The sequence below is a fragment of the Canis aureus genome, chromosome 36, assembly GCF_053574225.1.
Source record: "Canis aureus isolate CA01 chromosome 36, VMU_Caureus_v.1.0, whole genome shotgun sequence".
Lineage (NCBI taxonomy): Eukaryota > Metazoa > Chordata > Mammalia > Carnivora > Canidae > Canis > Canis aureus.
In genome coordinates this window covers 22,381,086-22,403,030 of record NC_135646.1, presented here as the reverse complement: position 1 = coordinate 22,403,030, position 21,945 = coordinate 22,381,086, and the positions used below count along the sequence as shown (strand labels likewise).

General features: G+C 37.6%; 2 protein-coding genes across 25 annotated transcripts in view; one reads left to right on the top strand and one right to left on the bottom strand.

The window, feature by feature from the left end:
- SATB2 (SATB homeobox 2) overlaps positions 1 to 21,945 on the bottom strand; it is a 289,211-nt gene that overhangs the window by 12,483 nt on the left and 254,783 nt on the right. The window lies entirely within an intron of this gene.
- LOC144306121 (uncharacterized) overlaps positions 5,240 to 21,945 on the top strand; it is a 34,627-nt gene continuing 17,921 nt past the window's right edge. For 18 of the 19 annotated variants that reach the window (XR_013373155.1, XR_013373152.1, XR_013373146.1 and 15 more), the window contains exons 1-2: positions 5,240 to 5,350; positions 12,570 to 12,770. Coding sequence is in view for 6 of the 19 variants with exons in the window: in XM_077885438.1 (XP_077741564.1) it covers positions 12,731 to 12,770 (40 nt within the window). In the remaining 13 variants the exon portion in view is untranslated. The remainder of the gene's footprint in view (positions 5,351 to 12,569; positions 12,771 to 21,945) is intronic. The other variant, XM_077885439.1, reaches the window with a different exon arrangement.

Genomic DNA, 21,945 nt, shown 5'->3' with positions numbered 1-21,945 from the left:
GAGCTGATCTAGCTGCCTTCGTCATGGAATAGCATTTTTACTTGGAAGAACAACTAACAGACAAAATACAGTTACTCAGACTTGGGTATCTGACAGACATTTTCTTAAAAATGAAGTGAGCCTACCACTTCAAAGAAAATAATCTGACAGTATTTCTGCCAATGATAAAATTTGACCTTTCAAGCGAAAATTAAAATTTTGGAAGACATGTAATTAGCTCCCTAGTAGACCCTCCTGATGATATTGGTGGTAATTTAACCAAAATTTTTAAATATGTTATACAATGGGGGGTGGGGGGGTGCCTGGGTGACTTAGTGGGTTGAATGTCCAACTCTTGATTTCAGCTCAGGTCATGATCTCAGGGTCCTGGGATCAAGCTCCATGTCAGACTCTGTTCTCAGCACAGAGTTTGCTTGAGATTCTCTCTCTTCCTCTCCCTGTGCCCCTCCCTCTGCTCATACTCTCTCTTTTTCAAATAAATAAATATTTTAAATCAATCAATCAGTCAGTCATACAATGAAATGTGTTAGCATTTGGAAGATCTGCATCACTCAGTTAATTGATATTTTCCAAATGACCAATGCATGATATTACAAAATTATGTATAGGTAAAAGATCCATTCAAAGTACAAGGCCAAGCAATGAATTATAAAATATGTAAGTATGAAAGTTTATCAATGTCTTTAGATCCCACTTTGCAACTAACTTTTACGAAACTACCATTTGCAAGGTTTTCCTGTAGTAACAAAGAAAAATATCACAATGACCTGGAAAGGCTATTAAATTACTCCTCCCTTTTCCAATCCCTTGTCTGTGTGAGGCTTGATTTTCTTTTACTGCAACCAAAGCCACATATTGTATTAGATTAAATGCAGAAGTGATTATGAGAATCCAGTTGTCTTCCATTAAGCCAGACATTTAAAATATTTGCAATATATATATATAAATAATGGTAGTCTTCTCATTTTTTTGTTTTGGAAATACAGTTATTTTTCATAAAAATGTACCATTTACATATATGCATATATATTATTTACAATTATTTTTTAAATTAATAAACATTTAAAACTATCTCAGAATTAATTTCTAATGTGTCAAATATTGATAGATATATTATTACTGGAGTCCTCAATAGTAAAGAGAGAAAGAGGACCGTGAGACTAAAAAGTCTGAAAACTCTACTACATGAATCACACTCAACATATAGCCCTCTTTCTCCTAATGAAAACAAAACATTTAATATAAGATGCAGAATGTCCCCTTCAGTCAAAAAAATCCTTACTTGTACCAAGTCACCAAGGAAGGTCTTGGAGAATAAATAAGTGTAAGAGAAATTACAACATGCATTATGATCTGTCTCTTGACTTTATCGCTCCAAGACATTTTGGAAGGCAAAACATTCTCCTAGATATACAACTCAGCACTATTTCTAACTTTGAACGATGTTACTTGAGTTGACTCTTATGGTTGTAATTTCACATCCTAACACTATTATAAGACTTATTAAAAACCATGGTTTAGTTTTGTTGCTTTTTTGGATTATACAGTATCCTAAGGTCAAAACTCAGGAAATCTGTTATTAAACACACACACACACACACACACACACACAAAACACAAGTATCCATGAAGTGATGACAAATTACAGACTACAGGTGTTAGATTACATTTTGACTCCAGGCAGGTTTAATATAAGTTGGTCTCCTTTTACAATTGCTCTTAGCACATACAGCTCTAGGAAAGGGATTTAAAAGAAAAAAAAAAGAGAGAGAGAAAATAAGAAAAAAAAAAAGAGTGGTGCTCAATAAAAGAAGAGCATGTCAGGAGAAATCAATACAAACAAGCAAAATGGTAGGAAGTCTGACATGGAAATATGTGTTCAATTTCATCCAGCCTTAGTCTGAGTTTCCTTTAATATTGTAACCAAGATGGTATTGGAACATCGTGTATGTTTTTAATGCAGTTTAATAATTGTTTCTCAAAATAAACACTTTGGTCAAAGATAAAAGCATAAAAACACTGTGACACAATAATCTGTTAAAATAAACTTAGGGGATGGAGGAAGTATAGTTCTTAAAACAGCCTTTGGCTTATATCATTTCCTTTTTGGTAACAAATTGAGAACAACTATACCAACAACTTTGGTATAGTTCGGAGGAGAAAAAAAGAGGAATGTTGCAGTCATTAATCTGACTATTGGGAGTGGCCAGATCTGCAAACACTAAAGAGGTGGGTGGGTGAGCCACTTTTTCAATATAAGGAGATGAGCGGACAGACAGTAAATTAAGCAGGCTCGAGATGACCATATGTCATTCAAATGGATACCACACCACATAAAAAACAATCATCTCTCCTGTCAGAATCTAAGAAAGGTAAAACATGGACATATATTGAACCTAATAACAATTACACTTTCCCTCCAACAGCATCATTCATTAAATTAATTTATATGACCATCTAGGGCCTAACATGACCAAAACCATTCCACAAATGTGACAGACATAAACCATGAGAGATTCGGGGAAGAAGAAACTCTTCAGGATGGTCCAGGCCACGACCATGTGCCCTTCTGCCTGGGAGAAACCATCTCCCAGCCCGGCAACCCCAATCTCATTTGCTTGACACCCATAGCATTAATTTTCTCCCTGTTCCCATACAACTCCACTACCTTTTACAAGGTCTTCTCAAATCATAAAACTCAGCCTAAAAATTTACAGAGAAGACCTATCATTTGAAGACCAGATTCAAGATACAGGTATTATTAAAACGTCTTTAGAGACTTTATATTTGAGTTAAAATGAGATAAGAGTAACATGGACATGATCAGATATGGCAGTTACCTCTGGGATTGTGACTTTTAAATGAATGCCATGATTTGTCTCATTGGTATAATCAAGAAAAGAGTGGCTTTTGCATCAGCATGAATGAAAGAAAAGCTCTTAATTCAACTTAGAGACACCACTGTAACGAAGTGAAAGGGTAAGGTTAGGATGACTTAAGTACCGGAATTAATAATAGTATTAAAAGAACCAACCTGGAAATTCATAATATCAATGGCAAAAGGCCAAAATAAAAAGATATGTAAAGGGTTCAAAATAAAAACCACCATTAGCATTACTAAACAGTTAACCCAGTTAACTAAATAAGTCTCAGGTAAAGTAAAATGTGGCCCAGTAGAATGTGTGTGAAAATAACTTCAACAAATGCCAGTAATACATGATCCAGGGAGATCTGAAATTTGATTTTTTTTTTTAAAGAAATTCAAGGTAAGCTTAAAAGAACACAGCAACTATTTCTGATAAATAAATATCGTCCAATAATTTAACCAAAGCAGAATTTTGATTCCTTTTAAGTGAAACCTTATGTTAAATGGAGGTAGAGAACAGATACATTTTGTGGACATCATGTAGCCAGCCAAGGACTATGTAATGATTCCTACAGTAAAGCAGGAGAGTGAATTCAAGCTACTTCCAAAGCACTGGAATAAACCCTTACTCGCCCCGATTTACACAAGATTATATAATGTGACTTGGTAGTCCTATGTCAAATTCCTCTAATTATTTAAATCCTATAATTAGGATATCGTTAAAGTGCTTCCTATCTTTTGGACTTCTTGCTTCTTAAAAACAACAAAAAACTAATCTCACAACACCAAGGGATGCCATTGCATTTGTGATTCAGAGGGGGAAATGGACATACGAAATTGAGCTCTGACCCCAAATCCCACACCCCTGAGACTAACATGGAACAAACATGCTCACTGCTGTCTGGCTGATAAATGGAGAAAAATACAAAAATATGGTCTGTTTAAATGTAAATTTTAACACAAATTCGTGTCAGTGTGAATAAACATCTAATTAAAATATAAAAATGACACTCCGAATGGCAAAGGATACTAATTCAATGTTTCAAGTGTAGAGTTTAAAGTGAAGACAAAGAAGTTAGGAAAAATTAGAATACATTATGGAGAAGTTCCTCTCCTAAATGTTAATTTTAAGTGGGTTATAAAGGGATTTTTCCTTTTTCTATCTTTGTGTACCATTTTTAAAAAGCATATACCCAATCCTGTCAAAATTTGCTGGTATAAAAAAGAGATCCTCTTCCTGATAAAGTTCAGCCAAGACTCAGTTTAAGATAAAAAAAAATCCCCATCATTGTGATGGCATTTATGTGTTAACACAACTAGTGACACTGCAGTTATACTGTTTTCCAGTTCCCTGAAGAAGAGCGTATAAGGGTGTGTGGATTCCATCTTTTACTTGGGGGAAAAGAAGACAGAAGGTAATCCATGTGCTTGAGGCCTCATATGGGCTACTCAGAATCCCATGATAGGCCACATTTTCTGTATAATTTTTACAGTTGGGGCACTTAGAAGTCAGAACAATCTGACAGTTATGGTTAGTGAAAATATTAGATGTTCGCCAATAAAATAACTACCTCAGCATATTTTTCGCTTTCTGGATGTAACCACTTAATAACAGGACTTGAGAAAAACTGTACTGTGTGAATCAAACACATAAAAGTACAAATATTCCTTTTATAGAAAGCAAATCTTAAGCAGTGCATTATAATCAACCATTCTGGTAAAAGACAAAATATCTAGCATTACCACACCACTGACATATTATGGTTTATTCTACCCTGAAGTCCAAACTGGGTAAACAAAGTCAAGTGATCAAAGAGGGGTTTTCTCCTCAGATGATGAGGTTGAGGCCATTGATCTCTAGGTAAGATTCCTTGTGGTTTACCAATGAAAAGGTGTCAAGTGAGAGCTTATCAAACACAATCATTTAATTTCATCAGAGACTGGTTTTCTTGGTACTATTTTCTTTCAAGAGAAAAAGAATATGGAAAAATTAAATGATGTGAGGTAAGACTTCCCGAAGGTTGATTCTAGAGTATTCTTTTAAATTCTAAACCACTTACAATTCATTACTCGGACCCCAGTTTTACAACCTCCACATTAATGATCTAACTGAAACCAGGTATGGGGAAACCTTTGCTTCTAAACTTTGTGTTAAGTGCATGGGGTGAGAGGTAGAAAGCAAATGGGACCAGGCACTCTTGTTTAGACAGTGGTTTCCTCAAGAAAATAAATCTGCTCCCACAGTACCAAAGATGGTCACTGGAAAGAGAAATCTCAGTTCCTAACGCCCAGGGGAGGAGTAACTAGATTGGCCATTCCTTTTCGCACAAGGAAGATTCCAGTCTCTAAGCTGGAATTCTATATCCATTCTATATCCAGGCCAGTCACGTGACATTCTCATCTATCCAGATTCACGAAGCAAGCCCAGTCTTGTTCTCTGTGCCTCATCGCCTCGGCTTTTCTAAGTGGATTTGCTTACCATGTGTAAGTCCTCAGATACTAGAACTGTCCTGTCATTATACTTTCAAATGTGAATTTGCTTGGCGGTTGGGGAGGGGGTGGGGCTTACTTAATAGCTGAAAACCTAGTACAAAGCATACTTACAAATGACAGTAACAGGGAATTAATCATTTAATCATTAACATTCTCAGCTGGTGCCCTAACACCTCTTCAACCCAACTTGCCCCACCATCTGAGAGTTCTTGCTGACTCTTCCCCGTCATCTGAAACTCCACATCTAGTCAATCCCATGTGCTCCTGATAATTGCTTTGAAACAGTTCTTGGACCAGATTTCCCTTGTCCCATGTCCCCCATGACTGTTATTCTGTCCTTTATGATCCCTCATCTGAATTACTGTAACTTCCTCCCAACAGGCCTCCTGCCATGGCCAACAGAGCATCTTGCCAAAGGCCTTCAGTGGCCTTAAGATGGCTCAAGGCCTCCTGCATATCCAACAGAGTTCTGAGACCCCACTGTAGCTTTTGTCTGTTTCTCTCCATGATCTTCAACCCCTGCCTTTTGGGCAGTGCTCTAAAGCTCTAGCTCCACCCTCATGCTCTTTTGTTACCCTGACCTCCGCGCTTCCACTTCTGCTGTCTCCTTTACCCAGAAAGCTCCTCTAAGCAGGAGCTCTATAAGAGACACTGAGCAGCACTACTTTCTGAGTCCCCCTGGTTCACCAGGTTATGGGCAAACGCGTCACTCTTTTGTGCTTTCCTTTCTCTGTACTTACAGAGTACTGTATTACGTCATCTGTCCTTGGACTTGTTTCTCCACAAACCTGTGTGCTCCTTAGGGGTAGATTCTGTGTTCTATTCATCTCCACACAGCACAGGGTCAGGCACTATGTTTTGAGTGAGCAGCTGAAACCTAAAATGGATCCTAACATTTCCAGAATTCTTCTGTAGTGGTAGTAGCCACGTTATACAAGCCAAAAGTCTTAGAACACGTCTAATACCTCTAAGGGGAGGAAAAGCAAGCAAAGGGGAAAAGCACAGCAAGTTCATATAGGCACTCATTTAAAAATACACTTATTACTGACAAGAGTTGAATGATAAGTTTGCAGTAATGTGTTAAATTCATACAGTGGTTCATGCAGTTCTTTAATTTCCCCCAAATCATCTAATTGAAACCTCTCCAAACTGTAAAACTACTTCTACTCTCAACAGAGCTCAAAAGGCCTACAGCAGTTTCTATGAGAAAAAAAGTTGCTAGAGACAAAATAGCAAAACAGCAAATAACAATGACAAAATCCATATAAGACAAAAAAAGGGAACCTTCAAAAAAGAATATACAAAAACTAGATACATTTGCTTTAAAATGGATCATCTGTATCACAAGAAAAGCCTGAGACAAAATGGCTCCCAAAGGAGTGACATGTGAAAGAATGTTGCCCATCTACCAAAAGCCATGGAAAGCACTCTAGGTCTTTTCTAAAACCAAATACTAAACATCAAGAATGGTTATCTTTGGCGTATAATGAATGACATTAACCCATGTGTGAAGAACCAACAACAACAACAACAAAAGTAACACAAGTAATTCAAAGTCTATATTTTTCTCCCCACTTTGATTCGATCTCTATAGTTCCAACACCACACAACCAAAATGAGGAAAAATGGTTTAAAGTTGGGGCCAGAAACTGCCTTTGCTGTTTCCTGCCTGCCTTGTTAGCTTATTTAGATTTTGTTATAATTTGTTTTTAAAAATATTCAACTAAAACTAAATAAATCATAGAAGTACAGAAAATCTAGAAGCTAAATATAAGCCATCACACTGACACTCATGGAGACCAACAAGCATGTGGCATCAGAGAATGCTTTTGTTTCCAGGTGTATTGTGTGTGGATAAGGTATTACATGACCACTCTTACTAAAAGTATCGTTAGCTTTGTCAGGCTCTGTTGGAACTGTAATGCCAGACTGAACAAAAAATTGTATGAAAATTATATTATCATATTAAAACACTTGATCACGTGTACTCTCAAGATTCCCAACTTTCTATTTCTGAGAGGAGAACAGATTTAATGAGGTATTTTCAAAGTAGAGCTGGTAAAGGGAATATTTGTGAAAAGCACTGCCAAAAAGACAATTCATTTGGTAGACACAGAAAAGGCAAAATTTACCACATATACTGGAGCAATGGGTATTAAATAGTCATCTCTGAATAAACTCTACAAATCAATATGTTCCTTTTGGTCCAAACTGCAGACGGCAATGCCTAAAGGAAATCTCTAAGGTCAACCAGCAATTAACTGAAAGGTTTTGATTGAAAATGCTATTGACTGCTTTCATATCAGACAGCTTCCTGGTTATTATACTGCATGGGCTAAGTAGGTGCCAAGACATTAAACTGTCAATAATCTATTAATACTGGAGTGTTACGCTCACTCCCCCCGAATCTGCAGGCAGAGATTTTCAAGCCAAGTACCTGCTTAGAACTAATGCAAATTCCCCAACCCTGATAGGAAAATCATATCTTTATTACCTCCCAGCTTAAATGCCTGGGAGTGTTGACAGATTATAAGAAAAATATTCAGATAATAAATGCTCATTCAGATGAGTTAAACTAACATTTGTTTTTCAAAGAATTGCTAAAGGGATGGTGAACATGTCCTGGAATCTGACTTTCTTTCTAAGCCATATTTAACAGTTTCTAAATTGAATGTAATAAACACTTTACAAAGAGAAATGAGAAGTTATTTAAAGTGAGGCTCATAGGTCCCTGCCACTCAGCATCTGGAAAGCAGTTATACACAGGGACGGGGGAGGGGGGCTTTTAATGAATTTAATAGAGAAAAGCACTTTAATTAAATGCTGTCAAAGTGGATTGTATTAATGACTGCACACAGAGGAATTTAAAGCAAGCCAAGTTTATTTAGCAAATAGAAGCTGGGCGCTCGAGGCCTGCAAGTATTTATGTTTCCGCAGTTGCAGTACATCTAGAAGATGATGATGGTGCCAAATGAAACCATTGAGTTATTAGATATGATTTTATTTATTGTGTATTATTAAAGTTTCAAAGGCCTCAGGGGAATTAATCTCATTTTCAAAATGAAATACCACATTTGATCAGAAAGGGTTAAGAAAAGAAAATACGTCCCCAATTTTTTCTGTGCTCTGGAATTGTGATGCAGCAGAGTGGCTCATGGGGATGACCTTTTCCAGGTTTATCCAGTCAGAATTCACTCCACTGCATAGCAGTGGCAAAGAAATCGATGACGGTATTTCTTCTATGACTGTTTTCTGTTTTTTTTTTTTTTCTTTTCAGTGATTCGCCACTAAATATAATTCATTCTATTACACATAGCAATAAGCTGAAAAATGACCAAAGCTCCTAAAAATCTCCATGAAAATTTGGTTGCCATAACTTTCTTAATGAAAAACATGAGTAGCACAAACTTCTACAAAGGAAAAGGTATCAAATGTTTGACTTGGGGCAAGAGGGAAAAAGGGGTCTTCCTCAGTGTCTTCTATTCAGAGGCTGACCACAGAACAAACCTATTATTAATGATAATATTTTAAAAATAAACAAAGAAAATATGAGCCTTAATGCATGAAAGCTGTAAAAGATTGAAAAGCTGGTCTGGCTGGAAAATACTATGTGTGTGTCAAAATGATTTTCTCTACCGTTTGTAAAAATGTAATTATCCATGATATGCTATTATCCATGATATGCTACAAGGGTGAGGGATTCCAAGTAAATCCATTGGAAGCTGAGGATTCGCCTTTGGTCTTTAGTTCCTGACACCACCGTGTCTGTGAGATCACAAACCACTGCCATGATTTACCACATCCTTCTTGCAGTTATATATACACTCTTTCGGTCCGTCTTTAGATTTTAATTCAAAACATGAGGAAGGGGGAGAAGGGAAATGTGAAGATGGGAGAAAAAAACAAAACACAAAACCCAGCACCTATTTCCTTTCAAGAACAGAGTAATGATCACAAATGAAGACTTTCAACTTTCTAAATAAATAATCTAATTTTTAATCCCCGCCCCCCCAATCCAAGCTATTTATTAATATCATATGTTAGATCTGTGTCTTTGTAGTTCTGGAACTTATAAAGCAACTCTGCTTTTCCCATCTGTGCCAAGATGTTTCAGACTAGTCTTTGAAATGCTGCAAATGCAGATGAATATGACATAAAATAGGAACTGATTACATACACATTCTATATGTGAGTAATGGCAACCCAGAACACAGATGACAGTACATGTTCACATAGTGTACTGTACAACTCTGCTTCATATACACAAGTGTGTAGAGATCATCGACGAACAGCATGCCCTCTCTAATATGTCTGTTCTAGGAGCTCAAAATAAATCGGTTGATTTCTTGCAAATAAAATGACAAGAAAGCTTCTTCTCCCCGGTACATCAGTAGTTCTCATATGAAAATACATCAGAGAGTCATCAACTGATAGAATGTACCGATGCATTTGATCCAGATTATGTTTTACAAGCCAAAGAATTCATCAATTTGCTTCTCTTCTCTCATTACTAAGTGACTGTATTAACTTCCAGCACACCTGTTTAACTATTTTAGCTCTATCTCTTTGGAAGGTTTTCGTTTCACATGATGCACAAGCTCAAATAAGGATTTCTCTCAAAAGTGTATCCCTAAATTATGCTTTCCAAGGAAATATTTGACATTTGTCCACCATAATTCCTTTCTACTATTCTATTACCACACTTTTGAGTATACCGTCGACATGAACTGTCCAAAAACTGAAATGAGGGAAACTATATTTCAAAAACTATCTGCATTTAGATATTGTACTTGTATAGGATATGCTTGCTTTAGCATATTCTGTTCATATAGATCACAACAGAAATGAGATCTTTCCATATCCACCTATATTTCTTTATGAATTCACATCATAGATTTCATACCTTTTAGAAGATTAGCATACCTTTTAAAAAAATAAGTGACTTCTCATTGTGCAATAAAGGGTTCAGTTTATCATATCTGAGAAAGTAACTGTATTAAAGTAACTTGTCCTTTTTTCTACCTCAAACGTGTTGGGTGTTCAGCACTAGGAAATCAGACTAGGGACACATCATGCTATAGGGTTCTGATTTTGCAAAATAAGTCTAACCAGATACTCAAGTTAGCCTTGCATATTATAAATACAAAGAAATACAAACTTCCTTGAATACAAAAAAATAGATTTAAACTAAAGGAGAGTATGAAGAGGAAAGTAGAAACAATGACTGTTTAAATAAACTATTTTTTATATCTGGGTATCAAGTGAACTGTATACTACCAATCAGCCATTCAGTTCTGGAAACACCTTTCTTTCACACAATGGTTTTTGGCATGTCTTTATGAAAAATAAATACATGGATATCCACAGGGCTTTTAAAAAAAGAAGTTAATTGGAGTCTATTCGGTGTTGTGCTGGTAAATGTGTAGCAACTGGCTCTCTAGAGAAAAAAAGCCCCAGTTGGATCATTTGCCAATTTTCGTAGTGTGAATAATCCCACCATGGCCAGTTCCATTCTACTAAGGGTGTAACGGCTGCCTTTCAAAATTCCTGAAAATTTAACAATCAGTGCCTGCTAGACAGCTTACGCTTACTCCAGCACACCCTGAGTCTGCTACAGAAAGTGATACCCATCCCTCTTCTGCCTCTCAGACTTGCTTGCTGGAATTCCTTTGCCCGGCCTGACTTACCTGTCATTTTCTTAGCCCCCAAGTGATTAGGATGACCCTCGTGTGATACACAATTCGATAAAAGACTCCATATCAAAAGGTGAAGGGTTATATGACTTGCAGTGAATTAGATCTAGAAACAACTTGTGAGGAAATTGAACTTATGACCTTAGAACTGTCAAATCTATCCAGTTTGCTTGATCTCCCATTTCTAGGGTTAAACTGAGTAATAATAAAATAAATGAATTTCAGAACTTTGGCAGTTTTCCTTTAATTGAAAGTGTGCTTTTCTATCATTACAAGGGGAAGTTCCAGACTTCAACTTAATAAAAATCAGCGGTAGTTTTCAGCCACATTAGATTTCCACACTAAACAGAAACAGCTGAGAAGCCGCAGTAGGTAGGTTTGGTTACAATAGTTTAACTCAGTGGCTGGATTTCTCTTGCAATTGTCATAACTATGAATCATAAGAAAATCAGCTGGATCTTTCTGAGCTGATATAAGGTGTTCATCATCTGTTATTTTGTCGCTAATTTGTTTTTCCAAAATCCATTTGAACCTCCCGGAAGCAATGTGGTTTTGCTTTTGTTTGTTTTTTACATTTTCATTAAAATTCTCAAATGGAAATCAGAAATAAACCAACTCACAGAATGAATGTTTCAGATAGAAAGGGTCTTTGGGATCATCTAACCCATGTTGTAACGGTTTACAAAACAGTAGAAGGAAACTAAGGGATCACACCCATCATCCAAAGTCACAAACTCAGTCCTAGTGACTAGAGGCTCTGTCACTTTCAGGACCCTTTTCTTTATGATATAATCTTTTTTCTCACTTTATCAAAATGGTTATTTGAAAATAGAGATAGAAAGTAGTCATTTATTCTTTACAAGATGTTCTAGCTCCTGAAACAGTGAAGAGAGTCTCAGGGAGGAGGGTAACAAACACAGAGTAAAATTGTTAAGTATTTGAGAACTTTCTATGTTAATGTCATACTACACTGGATGTAAGCAAGTCCCAATCATCTATTTTTAAATGTGTTTTAAAAAATTATACCCAGAAGGCCCTACTTTCAAAAAAAGCATTTATGTTTGTTTCTACCATTATGTAAGCAAGACACCACAATCTTCCAAAATTAAAATCAACTGGTTGTACTTATTATCAAGTTCTTAACCCTGTGGCTTTCAATCACAGAGCCATCACTTATGCATTTGTCGTGTGACCTGCACTTCAAATAATCTGTTGCCATCAACAGCAAATATTTGCAAGTGTTTTACTTTTTGTCTTTTGTTTTTGGTAAATTAGAGCTGATTCTGTATTCCTTCTACAATGATGCTATTCATACATATTTGCACTCTTGTTTGCTTGCATATGAGGGAAGGAGGTCGAAGTCCAGATAGTGATGCCAGAAACTGAGTCACTTACATGAAAATCACCCGTTATCACTATCACTATGAAGGACCCATTAAAGAGTGTGCTAAGATCTTAGCGAATTTTGCGACTTTGCTCAACATATCGTTACAAAGTCAATATCCATTTCCCTGCAGGCCTCTAAGCAATTCAAGATCAGAAGACATTTATTTCCCCCTGTGTGAGTCCATTGGAGACCAGTACAGAGCTGCTGGTGTGGCAGATGCCTACTTAATACTACACCAAAGAAATTCCAACATCGTCACTGCACAGTATCTTCACGACTTTGTGGATTCTGATGTGTTGCAAGGAGAGGACTCGCAGAGATTATGCAGAAGGTATAAGTGGTCTTTTTGCCTTTTTCAGCTTTAAAAAAAAGTACCAATCTACTTTTGTAATATCCAATAGCATATTTTTATGCCCTAAAGGGATTTTATTCGGAGCTAAGAAGAAAAGGTCTCACTTACTGTCAAGTAACTTATAATGACGTTTTGTTGTTGTTATATTGTTGTTTTTGTTATTGCTGTTTTAATAATCTTTGATGCATAGCAAGCATGAGATGCTTCAGCCTCTGCCCTTCCAAGGCGGCATCCCTCATGGCACCTCGGGCCATCTTCCCACCCCGGTTCCAGTGGGTAGAGGCCGACACAGCCACTCCTCTATAATAACTTTTAGAAGAGCTTGGAAATGTATAAAGATCAGATAAAACCACACAGCTCGGAGCTTCTCAATCTGTCTCAGAACAATTGGGCAATATGCACACAATAGAGGCAAGGCACACACTCGTGTCCTCCTGTAGAATTATGTGCTGACGCCATCCTGGTTCAACTCTGAACACTTCGGAATAGAATTATTCCCTTATTCACTACTCTTCTGAGTAGAATTATTTCACTGAGTACTAGTATTCATACTAATAAAGCTCAGGTACCATTATTATTTCTCGGGTGCCTTCCACGCAATCACTTTCTCATGTAAACCTCAAATAATCCTAAAGATTTGGGATTATCACTGTTTACAGAAAACTTAAGTGGCCTCTGCAAGACCAGGGAGCTCCAATTCCAGTGGTGGCCCTGGAATTCACACCCAGATCTTCTGAAGATCCAATGCCCCTCCTCTTTGTCTACGCTCTTGAAGCTACTGGCACAGCTATCATTTCAAAGGACTTGAATAAGCAACATGACAATTTGTCTCACTTATGCTTAAAAAAAGGAAGAAAAAGAAGCTAAAAGAAATCTTCCATTTGGATATTTTACTTTATATTGAAATATTCTTTAAGCAGGCAGTTATAAAAATGGCTACATTAGTGTGTATCTGTGGGTCAAGTGTGTCAGTTCCACCCACTTCCCAGCATGCAGCCTCTTACCTCTTAAAAAGGCAACTGGTAGTGGTGGGGGGCTCGCCTGGGTTGCTCAGTGGCTGAGTGTCTGCCTTTGGCTCAGGTCATGATCCTGGAGTCCAGGAATCAAGTCTTAAATCAGGTTCCCCACAGGGCGCCTGCCTCCCCCCAGCTTATGTCTCTGCCTCTCTGTCTCTCATGAATAAATAAATAAAATCTTAAAAAGAAAAAAAAAGGCAACTGTGACTGGGCTTTCCAAGCCACCCTCATACCCTGTTTCAGCTGCAACCATCTCCCAGATTTATAAACTGTTTAAGTGATTAGGCCCAAATCCAAGTATGTGAAATTAACACCCCTGCTTCGACTAGTCAAATGATAAAAAATGAGAATTTCATCCACAGGGGAGGTCCCTCTCTGTAGATGTGCATACCTGTTTCTTCTGAAAAGATGATGAATACCTTTCAAACCAACAATTACCTATGAATGAGAAATAATCTGGTAAAAAATTTAAGGAGAAAATGGGAAGCAGGCTTTCATGGTCCTAGAACAGCATGTGTTTTTCTGTACCAATAGCTCATTGTTAAGAAACACCTGACCCTCCAAGGACCACAGCTTTATCAACACATGCCCAGTGAGCCAGGTGGTTTACTGAAGGGCTCGGTTCAAGTACTAACAATGAAGTAGCCCATACCCCACTTCCAAGTAATAGGGTTGCTACTTGGGAGAAGTCACCCTTGGTAGAGAGAATGAACATGACCAGGGCAAAAAAAACAAGTGTCTGTGTGTGGTCGGGGAGAAATTAAGGTGGAGTGGACACATTTATTATCCATTTGTTTTCCACCAAAACCACATTTTAAAATGGCACTCAATCAGTAATCTGCATATGTAATTCTTTCTAGAACTATGTAGATCACTTAGGACTCTAGAGAATAATTTCAGGAAAGTCTGTTTTGATACTTTCAAAAAACCATTTTAAAGTAGTATCATCTTTGAGAAGCTCAACATGTTTTAAAGATATTATCCAGTACATTTGGGAAACAGCTAGAAAAATCAAAGAGATGGCACCCAAAGTCAGCATCAGAGAAAGAAACAGAACCTATGGATTCCACTAAAACATAGTCTGAATTCTAGATTAAGGTAAATAGCCAAAGGCAAAATGAAATCTGTTTAAAAAAATGCAACTCTGAGTGAAGGACAAAACTGTTCAATATATGCATGAATCTTTTTATGTTTTATTCACTGTTGCACATGTGGTACCTACAATGAATACCTGGCATGCTGAAGGAGCTAAACAAATATTTGTTAAATAAGTAAGTAAAAAGATGAGAATAAAAATAGCCTTCTCAATCATGTCTATAACTTGAGGCCTGAAAACCGTTTTATTAATCAATTTTAATCATCTTTACCAAAAGCCAGACTTGACTAGGTATCTATACAAATATAAAGAAATGTATTTTCCTTCTCACAGAGGAAGTGCAATGAGGCCCTTGATTAGAATAATCACACATCAATATCCACAAATGCCTTAATTTCAGCTTAAGGTTGTTGTTGTTTTTTGTGGGTGGGGGGAAGGGAAGATGCATTCTAATGCACTATCTTCATCTATTTATTTTGTCTCCTTCTTTCTCAATTTGCTCCACATTGGTCATATTTAACCAGTTTGCCCCTTCACAAAGTTAGCCATTGCCCCCTGTTCTTTCAGATTTAAAAAAAAAAAAAAAAAAAAAAGTGTTTCAGATTACTGAAAAGAAAAAAAGCAGGGTAGGAGGAAAGAGAGGAGAAAGAAAAAAAATAGCCACATTGAGTTGGCTAGTAGATGAATAGCAACAACATCCCCTAACAGATCCCATAGCAATATTTTAAAAAAGACAACTAAGCTTTATGTTCAAAAGTATTATATTTTAGTCTTATTTTTCTATCAGAACATCAACAAAAGGCCAACGTGCTAAAGGTTTTGTCTTACATCTGGTTTCATTTTTATCAGTAGAAGAAAAAGACTGACAATGAGTACAAGGAGAATCCTTCTATCCCAAAACTTTAAAAAACAGACACAAAAGAAGATAATTTATAGTAGTGCTTTTAGCGATTTGGGAGTCCTGGGCTCTGCAGACACTTGTATCAATGAGGAGCATTTGTACCAATGGAAACGACACAGCTTATCCCTTTTCTTCCTTCTACCTATTGAGTAAGGCTAGGCAAAGTGCCTTCTATTCAGTTTTAGGATCTAAAAAAATGAGGAGTGTATCAGTAACCAACAGCATGGGCTGAAGGGACTGTGCTGCCTCTCAAAAATACAAAATATCAAAATTAGGCTATTATTTAAAGAAACGTTGCAATTATAGAAGAGCAAGCTACTAAAGAAACCAAGGTTCTCTATGTTCCCACAGGGCAGGAAAAGACTAGAAGAAGTGGAACCCAGCTGTTTGAAAGTTCACTTCCAACCAATAGCTAACCTTGGATGTTTAATTTGGAAGGTGGTGTGTTATTAAAGTTCAGCCACTCATAGGGAGAGCTCTGCTTGGCAAAAACACTAGAAACAACCCAATGAAGAATGAGTAGCAGTAGGCTAACTCCAATTATTAAAATCATAAGCCTGGTAAATAGTTGAAGCCACTTTAAAGAAAGAAATAGGCAGACCCAGATTACTATAAAATTCTAAGTTTAATTTCTAACCGTATCTATAGCACAGTGCCTGAACACACACGGAAGAAGTACATGATAAATGTAAGAAAAACTGCAACAAAAAGGCATAATACTTTGGATATATATAGAACTTAAAATCAATCTTGGGCATTTGTTTCCTACTCCTTACATGTTTATAGCATTTCACATTAAAAAAGTCATATAAATCTCCCTTGATAAGAGAATTTTATATGAGACTTGTTAATCATTCTTGATAAATGCAGGGTCATAGGAGCCATGATCTACTAAAAGGCTCTAACTTCCTGGTCCAAGGGCAGCCCACTCACAAGTTACCTGCAGATGGTCTATTCCCAGTTACCTTTCTACTTTCCATTCTTCTTGAGTTCATTCTAACATTTTCCCCCAACAGATCTCTTCCTTTAAAAGGCAGTGCCTTCTAAATTAAGCATTCACAGTACTGTTTGGAAATTAAATGTCAAGACAATCTGCCTTCATGAGAATAAGGTGAACCAGTCAATTTCCCTGTTATGAAAATTTAAAGTAGTAGTAAATATAGAGTGGGCAAAGAAGCTGGATTTCGTAAAGGCATAGAAAAAAGTCATGAAGTAGAGTAGAAGTCATGAGCACGCCAAGGTTTTAAGAGGAAGAATTATAATTCAGAGAAACTATGAGTAGTAAACAGAAGTTTTACGATTGACAAAGATAAACATGATAAATCAGATGATGATGGGAAGAAAAGCTTGCTAACAGAAGGAATCAGATGGAAGAGGTATCTTACAATGAGGTTAGCAAAGGAGAGGATGAACCCATGAATTTCTATGAATGCTGAATTCCCAGGTTTAGAGAAACCTAACCATATTCATAGTCCTACATTTGAATTTTTTAGGAAGTTCTATCACTCTCAATTTCCCTTAATATATCCCTGATTATTAAGCTGGAATTCCTGTCTTGCAATATCAAAACAAAACAACAACAACAAAAAAACAAAACCCCAAAACTTTAAGAACTTTAAAAAAGCAGGCAAGCAACTTGTCTAAATCTCTGGAAAAGAACAAAGCCACAGCTAACATCTAATCTACTAGGTTAGCTACCAGCTCTAAGGAGCTCCATCAACTTTCTGACATCATCACTGAAAAAAAACCCTGCTCATTATATTTTGTAGAAAATGGTCCCAAAATGGAAATACCCCTTTGTCTACAATTTAAAAAAGAGATGGTTGCAAATGACCTCCAAATCTCTTTATATTCCTGAATAACAAACTGAAAACTTTGAACATGGAGGAAAGTTAACTGGTAACATTGGAAATGAATAATATTCTTCAAGTTGAATAAATACATGCAGGATCCCATAATGTTAATAAGAAAAAAAGCTAGTGTGGCTCCTCGTGGATGGTCAGGGACTCAGGGTTTTCCCACGTGAGGACCTGCTTATAAACTAACTGCCACGATATGTTATTAAAAATGGTGAAGTGTTCATTTGCATCTCTCCTCGGGGCTGGAAAAGGGTTTCAACACTCTGGAGCGACCTTAGCACACTTTGAATGAGAGCTTGTAACGAACCCAAGCCAAGAGGGGAGAAATTCTAGTAACCTGGTTAGAGATTTGCAAACATCCTTAACTGATGAATTCATTAGGCTATTTCTTTTTTTTTCTTACAAGTTGTTCTTTTGAAAACAAATTCAGAAAGCAAGTTACAGCCCATACAGAGTAGAGAGGCAGGACTGAAACCGCACCGCACAGCTTAAAGAGAGATTTCAAGTACACTTAGACATTAGCAGTGAGAGTCCCATCCTACAGTGTCTCAAAAAAGCTGGACGAGGGCAGCCCGAGTGGCTCAGCGGTTTAGCGCCGCCTTCAGCCCAGGGCGTGATCTGGGAGACTCGGGATCGAGTCCCACATCGGGCTCCTTGCATGGGGCCTGCTTCTCCCTCTGCCTGTGTCTCTGCCTCTCTCTGTGTCTCTCATGAATAAATAAATAAAATCTTTAAAAAAAAAAAAAGCTGGACAAAAAGTGGCAAGTTCAGTCACCTCTGTTCTTTGACATCAAACCCCGAGTGATAGGTTTCACTGTGTTTAAGTTTCCAGTAAAGAAGAAAGCTCACAAAACTAAATCTCTCTGATAGAATGACTAAAAATTAAATGATGTATGTAAACCTCTTCGCATAGCATCGGACAGCTACTAGTAAGCCAGCTTCTGCACGTTGGTTGGCAGTTCTGTCCAGCACACAGAGGAAAGTCAGACTCTAAAGGTAGACAAGTGTGGATTTAAGGTATCACTTTGAGCAGGTTACGTCTCTGGCTTCAGTTTTTCACATGGTGAGAGTAGATAAAAACCACCCTCCCATTTGGTTTTTCATAAGGTTTAAAGAAGGCAAGACACATAAAAAAAAAAAAAAAATTTCACATTTTGAGAACCTCACACCCCAAAAGGCTAACTGCTGCCAAGGAAGAAGAATCATCACCAACACCATCATTGTCCTCGTTGTTATTATTATTCCCAAATTTTATATAGGAAAAACAGAATCAGCCTCACATGTGCTCTTATTTTTTTTTAGTCTTATGCCGTTAGACAGTTAATGGCATATGTATTCCAGAGTGTCTCCACTTCAGTTCTTCTGACAGTTTTGACAGACAGGTCTTTCTTTCTTTCTTTTTTTTTTTTAGGGGGCTGTCCTGTGCATTGCAGGGTATATGGCAGGATTCTGGCCCCACCCAGTAGATACGAGTAGCATCTCCGAGCTATAGTAACTGAAAATGTCTCCAGACGCTGCCAAATATCCCATGAAGGGCAAAGTCACCCCTGATTGAGAACTACTGTTTGATACCAGTGACAAGGAACCACTGGCTTCGAAAATGCTGAGAATTCCCTTGAGTGGGCAGCAATCCAGATGAGCAGAGGTACAATGCTGGTGTCAGCTGTCACCCACCAGGTCTCACATTCTTACTCAGTGCACAGCATGGAATTTTAAAACAAGTACTTGTCAGGAAACCACACAGCAGCAAGCTCAGAATTCCTGAACTTACAAAATAAGCCATGGAAACGCTGTGGTGGAAATATAATAAAGCAATAAAGCGCAAACGACACAGACATGAACAATTTGGCAAATGCTCCCCAATCAACCCCACTCAGTGACCTAGTCATAGCATGAGCAATGTCCTTTTTTCTCTCTGCATTAAAAGGGGAGTGCGGTCAGAGGAAAGACTGGACGCCAAACATGCCTGTGTTTTCATTCAGCTGGCGATTCTGGCTTCAAGCAAGGCTCAATGTCTCTGCTCCAGTCTTTCCAACTGTACAATGGAATTGGTAATAATGAATACCCTGACCTAACTAGTTTTTGATTCTAAGTTGAGGATATCCATTCACCATTGGGCCTCAGGTCATAATAACCACTAGCGGGAAAATCATTATAACCATGAGAAATAATTTGGTCTCTGACCTTCTGGCACGAACAAGTAGAATTTATATCATCCTTTTCACGGAATGTTTTAGTTTCCCATGTCATCTCACCTATATTGGTCTTCTTTGTGCTATCTATACAAGGACTAAAAACATTATGTTTATCAGTTTTTTTTTTTTTCATTCTTAACCTCTGAAGGAAATTTTTTAGGCATTTTCCCCCTAATTATCTCCCCTGCTTCATGAAATTTTAATTCCAGAAATACTGAATATCTCTTCACGTACTGTGTCCCTTTGGAAGGCCACAAACCATTGTAAAGCAATCTATGCTCCTCAAGAATCCATTTTCACTCCCTAAAGGCAATATTACCCCCACTGAGGGTCATGGTAAAGATGCATCTCATTTTAACGTGTGTTCAGAGCCTTGAAAGTCACTTTCTACACAGCAGGGATTTTTGTTTGTTTGGAGTAATCTCTACACCAACTGTGGGGCTTGAACTCATGATCCTGAGATCAGGAGTCACATGCTCCAGACTGAGCCCACCAGGCGTCCTGACACAGCAGAGATTTAAATGAGAGTTTCTAAAGAGATTTAGAATACTGGAAAGAAAACTGGAGAAAGCAGGTACATCAATATGACATCAAAGCTGGACCTCACCTGGAGAGGTCTGGATCCCTAAGGAGGAAACACTACATTCTTCCAGGACCACAGTGTCTTGGGGCTACCAGCACCTCTCAGTGGCCCAAAACCCAACTTGGTCTCAACCATAACCTAGCTTCATCTCTGAAGGGAAATTCCATCAAACGTGCATTTCTTGGTAAGCATGCAAAGCATTCTGTTCGGTGTCAGAATTATCAAAATAAATGGCATATATGACTACCATGGAGGAAATCAGAACCATAGGAGGCAAAAGCACCTGCAGCTTTGGTTTGGCACCTTTGGGTGTAGAGCTGGAGTCACATGTGCAAGGCAGCCTTACAGGGGCAGAGTGACATGACAAGGTCTGAACGAATGAAGTGGACTGGATGTGTGTGTGCACAAAAACAGGCTGGGCAACGGGCGTCTTGCAGCGGGATGGGAGTACTGCGTATCAGCTCTGGCCATGGGAATGGGTCAGATCTGATTTTCTGCGTTGTTACACAAAATTGGGGTTTCATGTCAAATTTTCTTATTATGAAGGGTGGGCTTCATTTTTAAAGGAAGGGCTTCATCTTTTAAGTTTAAGGGCTTGAATTTTTAAAACGCTTTGCAGCTTTAAAAATAAAGAAACACAACTGCAGGCAATGTAACAATATATAAACTATTTGCAAACAAAAGGCAAGAAAACTTTCCTCTCTTCCTTAAGGAAAGAGGTACAGATTCTAAGGGACTTCTCAGATCACAGAAAACACTGAATGGGGCTGGGGTGATTATGAAGCTTCTTCCTCTATGTAGTACATCGATGCAGACTTTGAATTCAACAGATTAATCTGCTGCATAGTTATGCACAATGGTTCATATCCTTAACATTTCAGAAAAACTGAGGAATAGTATACCCTAACTACTTAAAGAAATTTAAATAGGACCCTCCATTAACCACAAGTGGAGGGGACTTCTGCATGCTTTTCAACATGCTGCATACATCAGCAGCTCTTCATAATCACTGATTTCACCTACATTTAGCAACTTTATAAAAATGGTGCATTTCCTGCCTACCTAGGCAAAACATCACAATATCAAACTAGTATTACCCTACGTAAAATTTCTACAACACGTAAATAATTGTATCTCCCTAAAATTTTAGTTGATATAAGGGCACAAATGAATCCTAACCCTGAGTTCAGTGCCTTAACTTTCGCACAATTACGGACACTTCTTAGTAGTTTGGGATCTTTTATTAAAATACAGTCGTTCCTAAGTGGCAGAGGCTGTGCCAACTGTATTCTCCAATCTCAAGAGTTCTGACAACAATCCATTTATTTTTCTTCATTTCTCATATCATGACTGTAATATAAAATTAATTCAAAGCTTTTTGCTGACAAATGCAGCATTTCAAAGCAGTGTCACTGAGACAGGCACGATGTAAAAAAAAAAAAAAAAAAGAAAGAAAGGTAACAGATTGAAGAATTTCACAGTAGTTATAGGATCAAGGTCAATG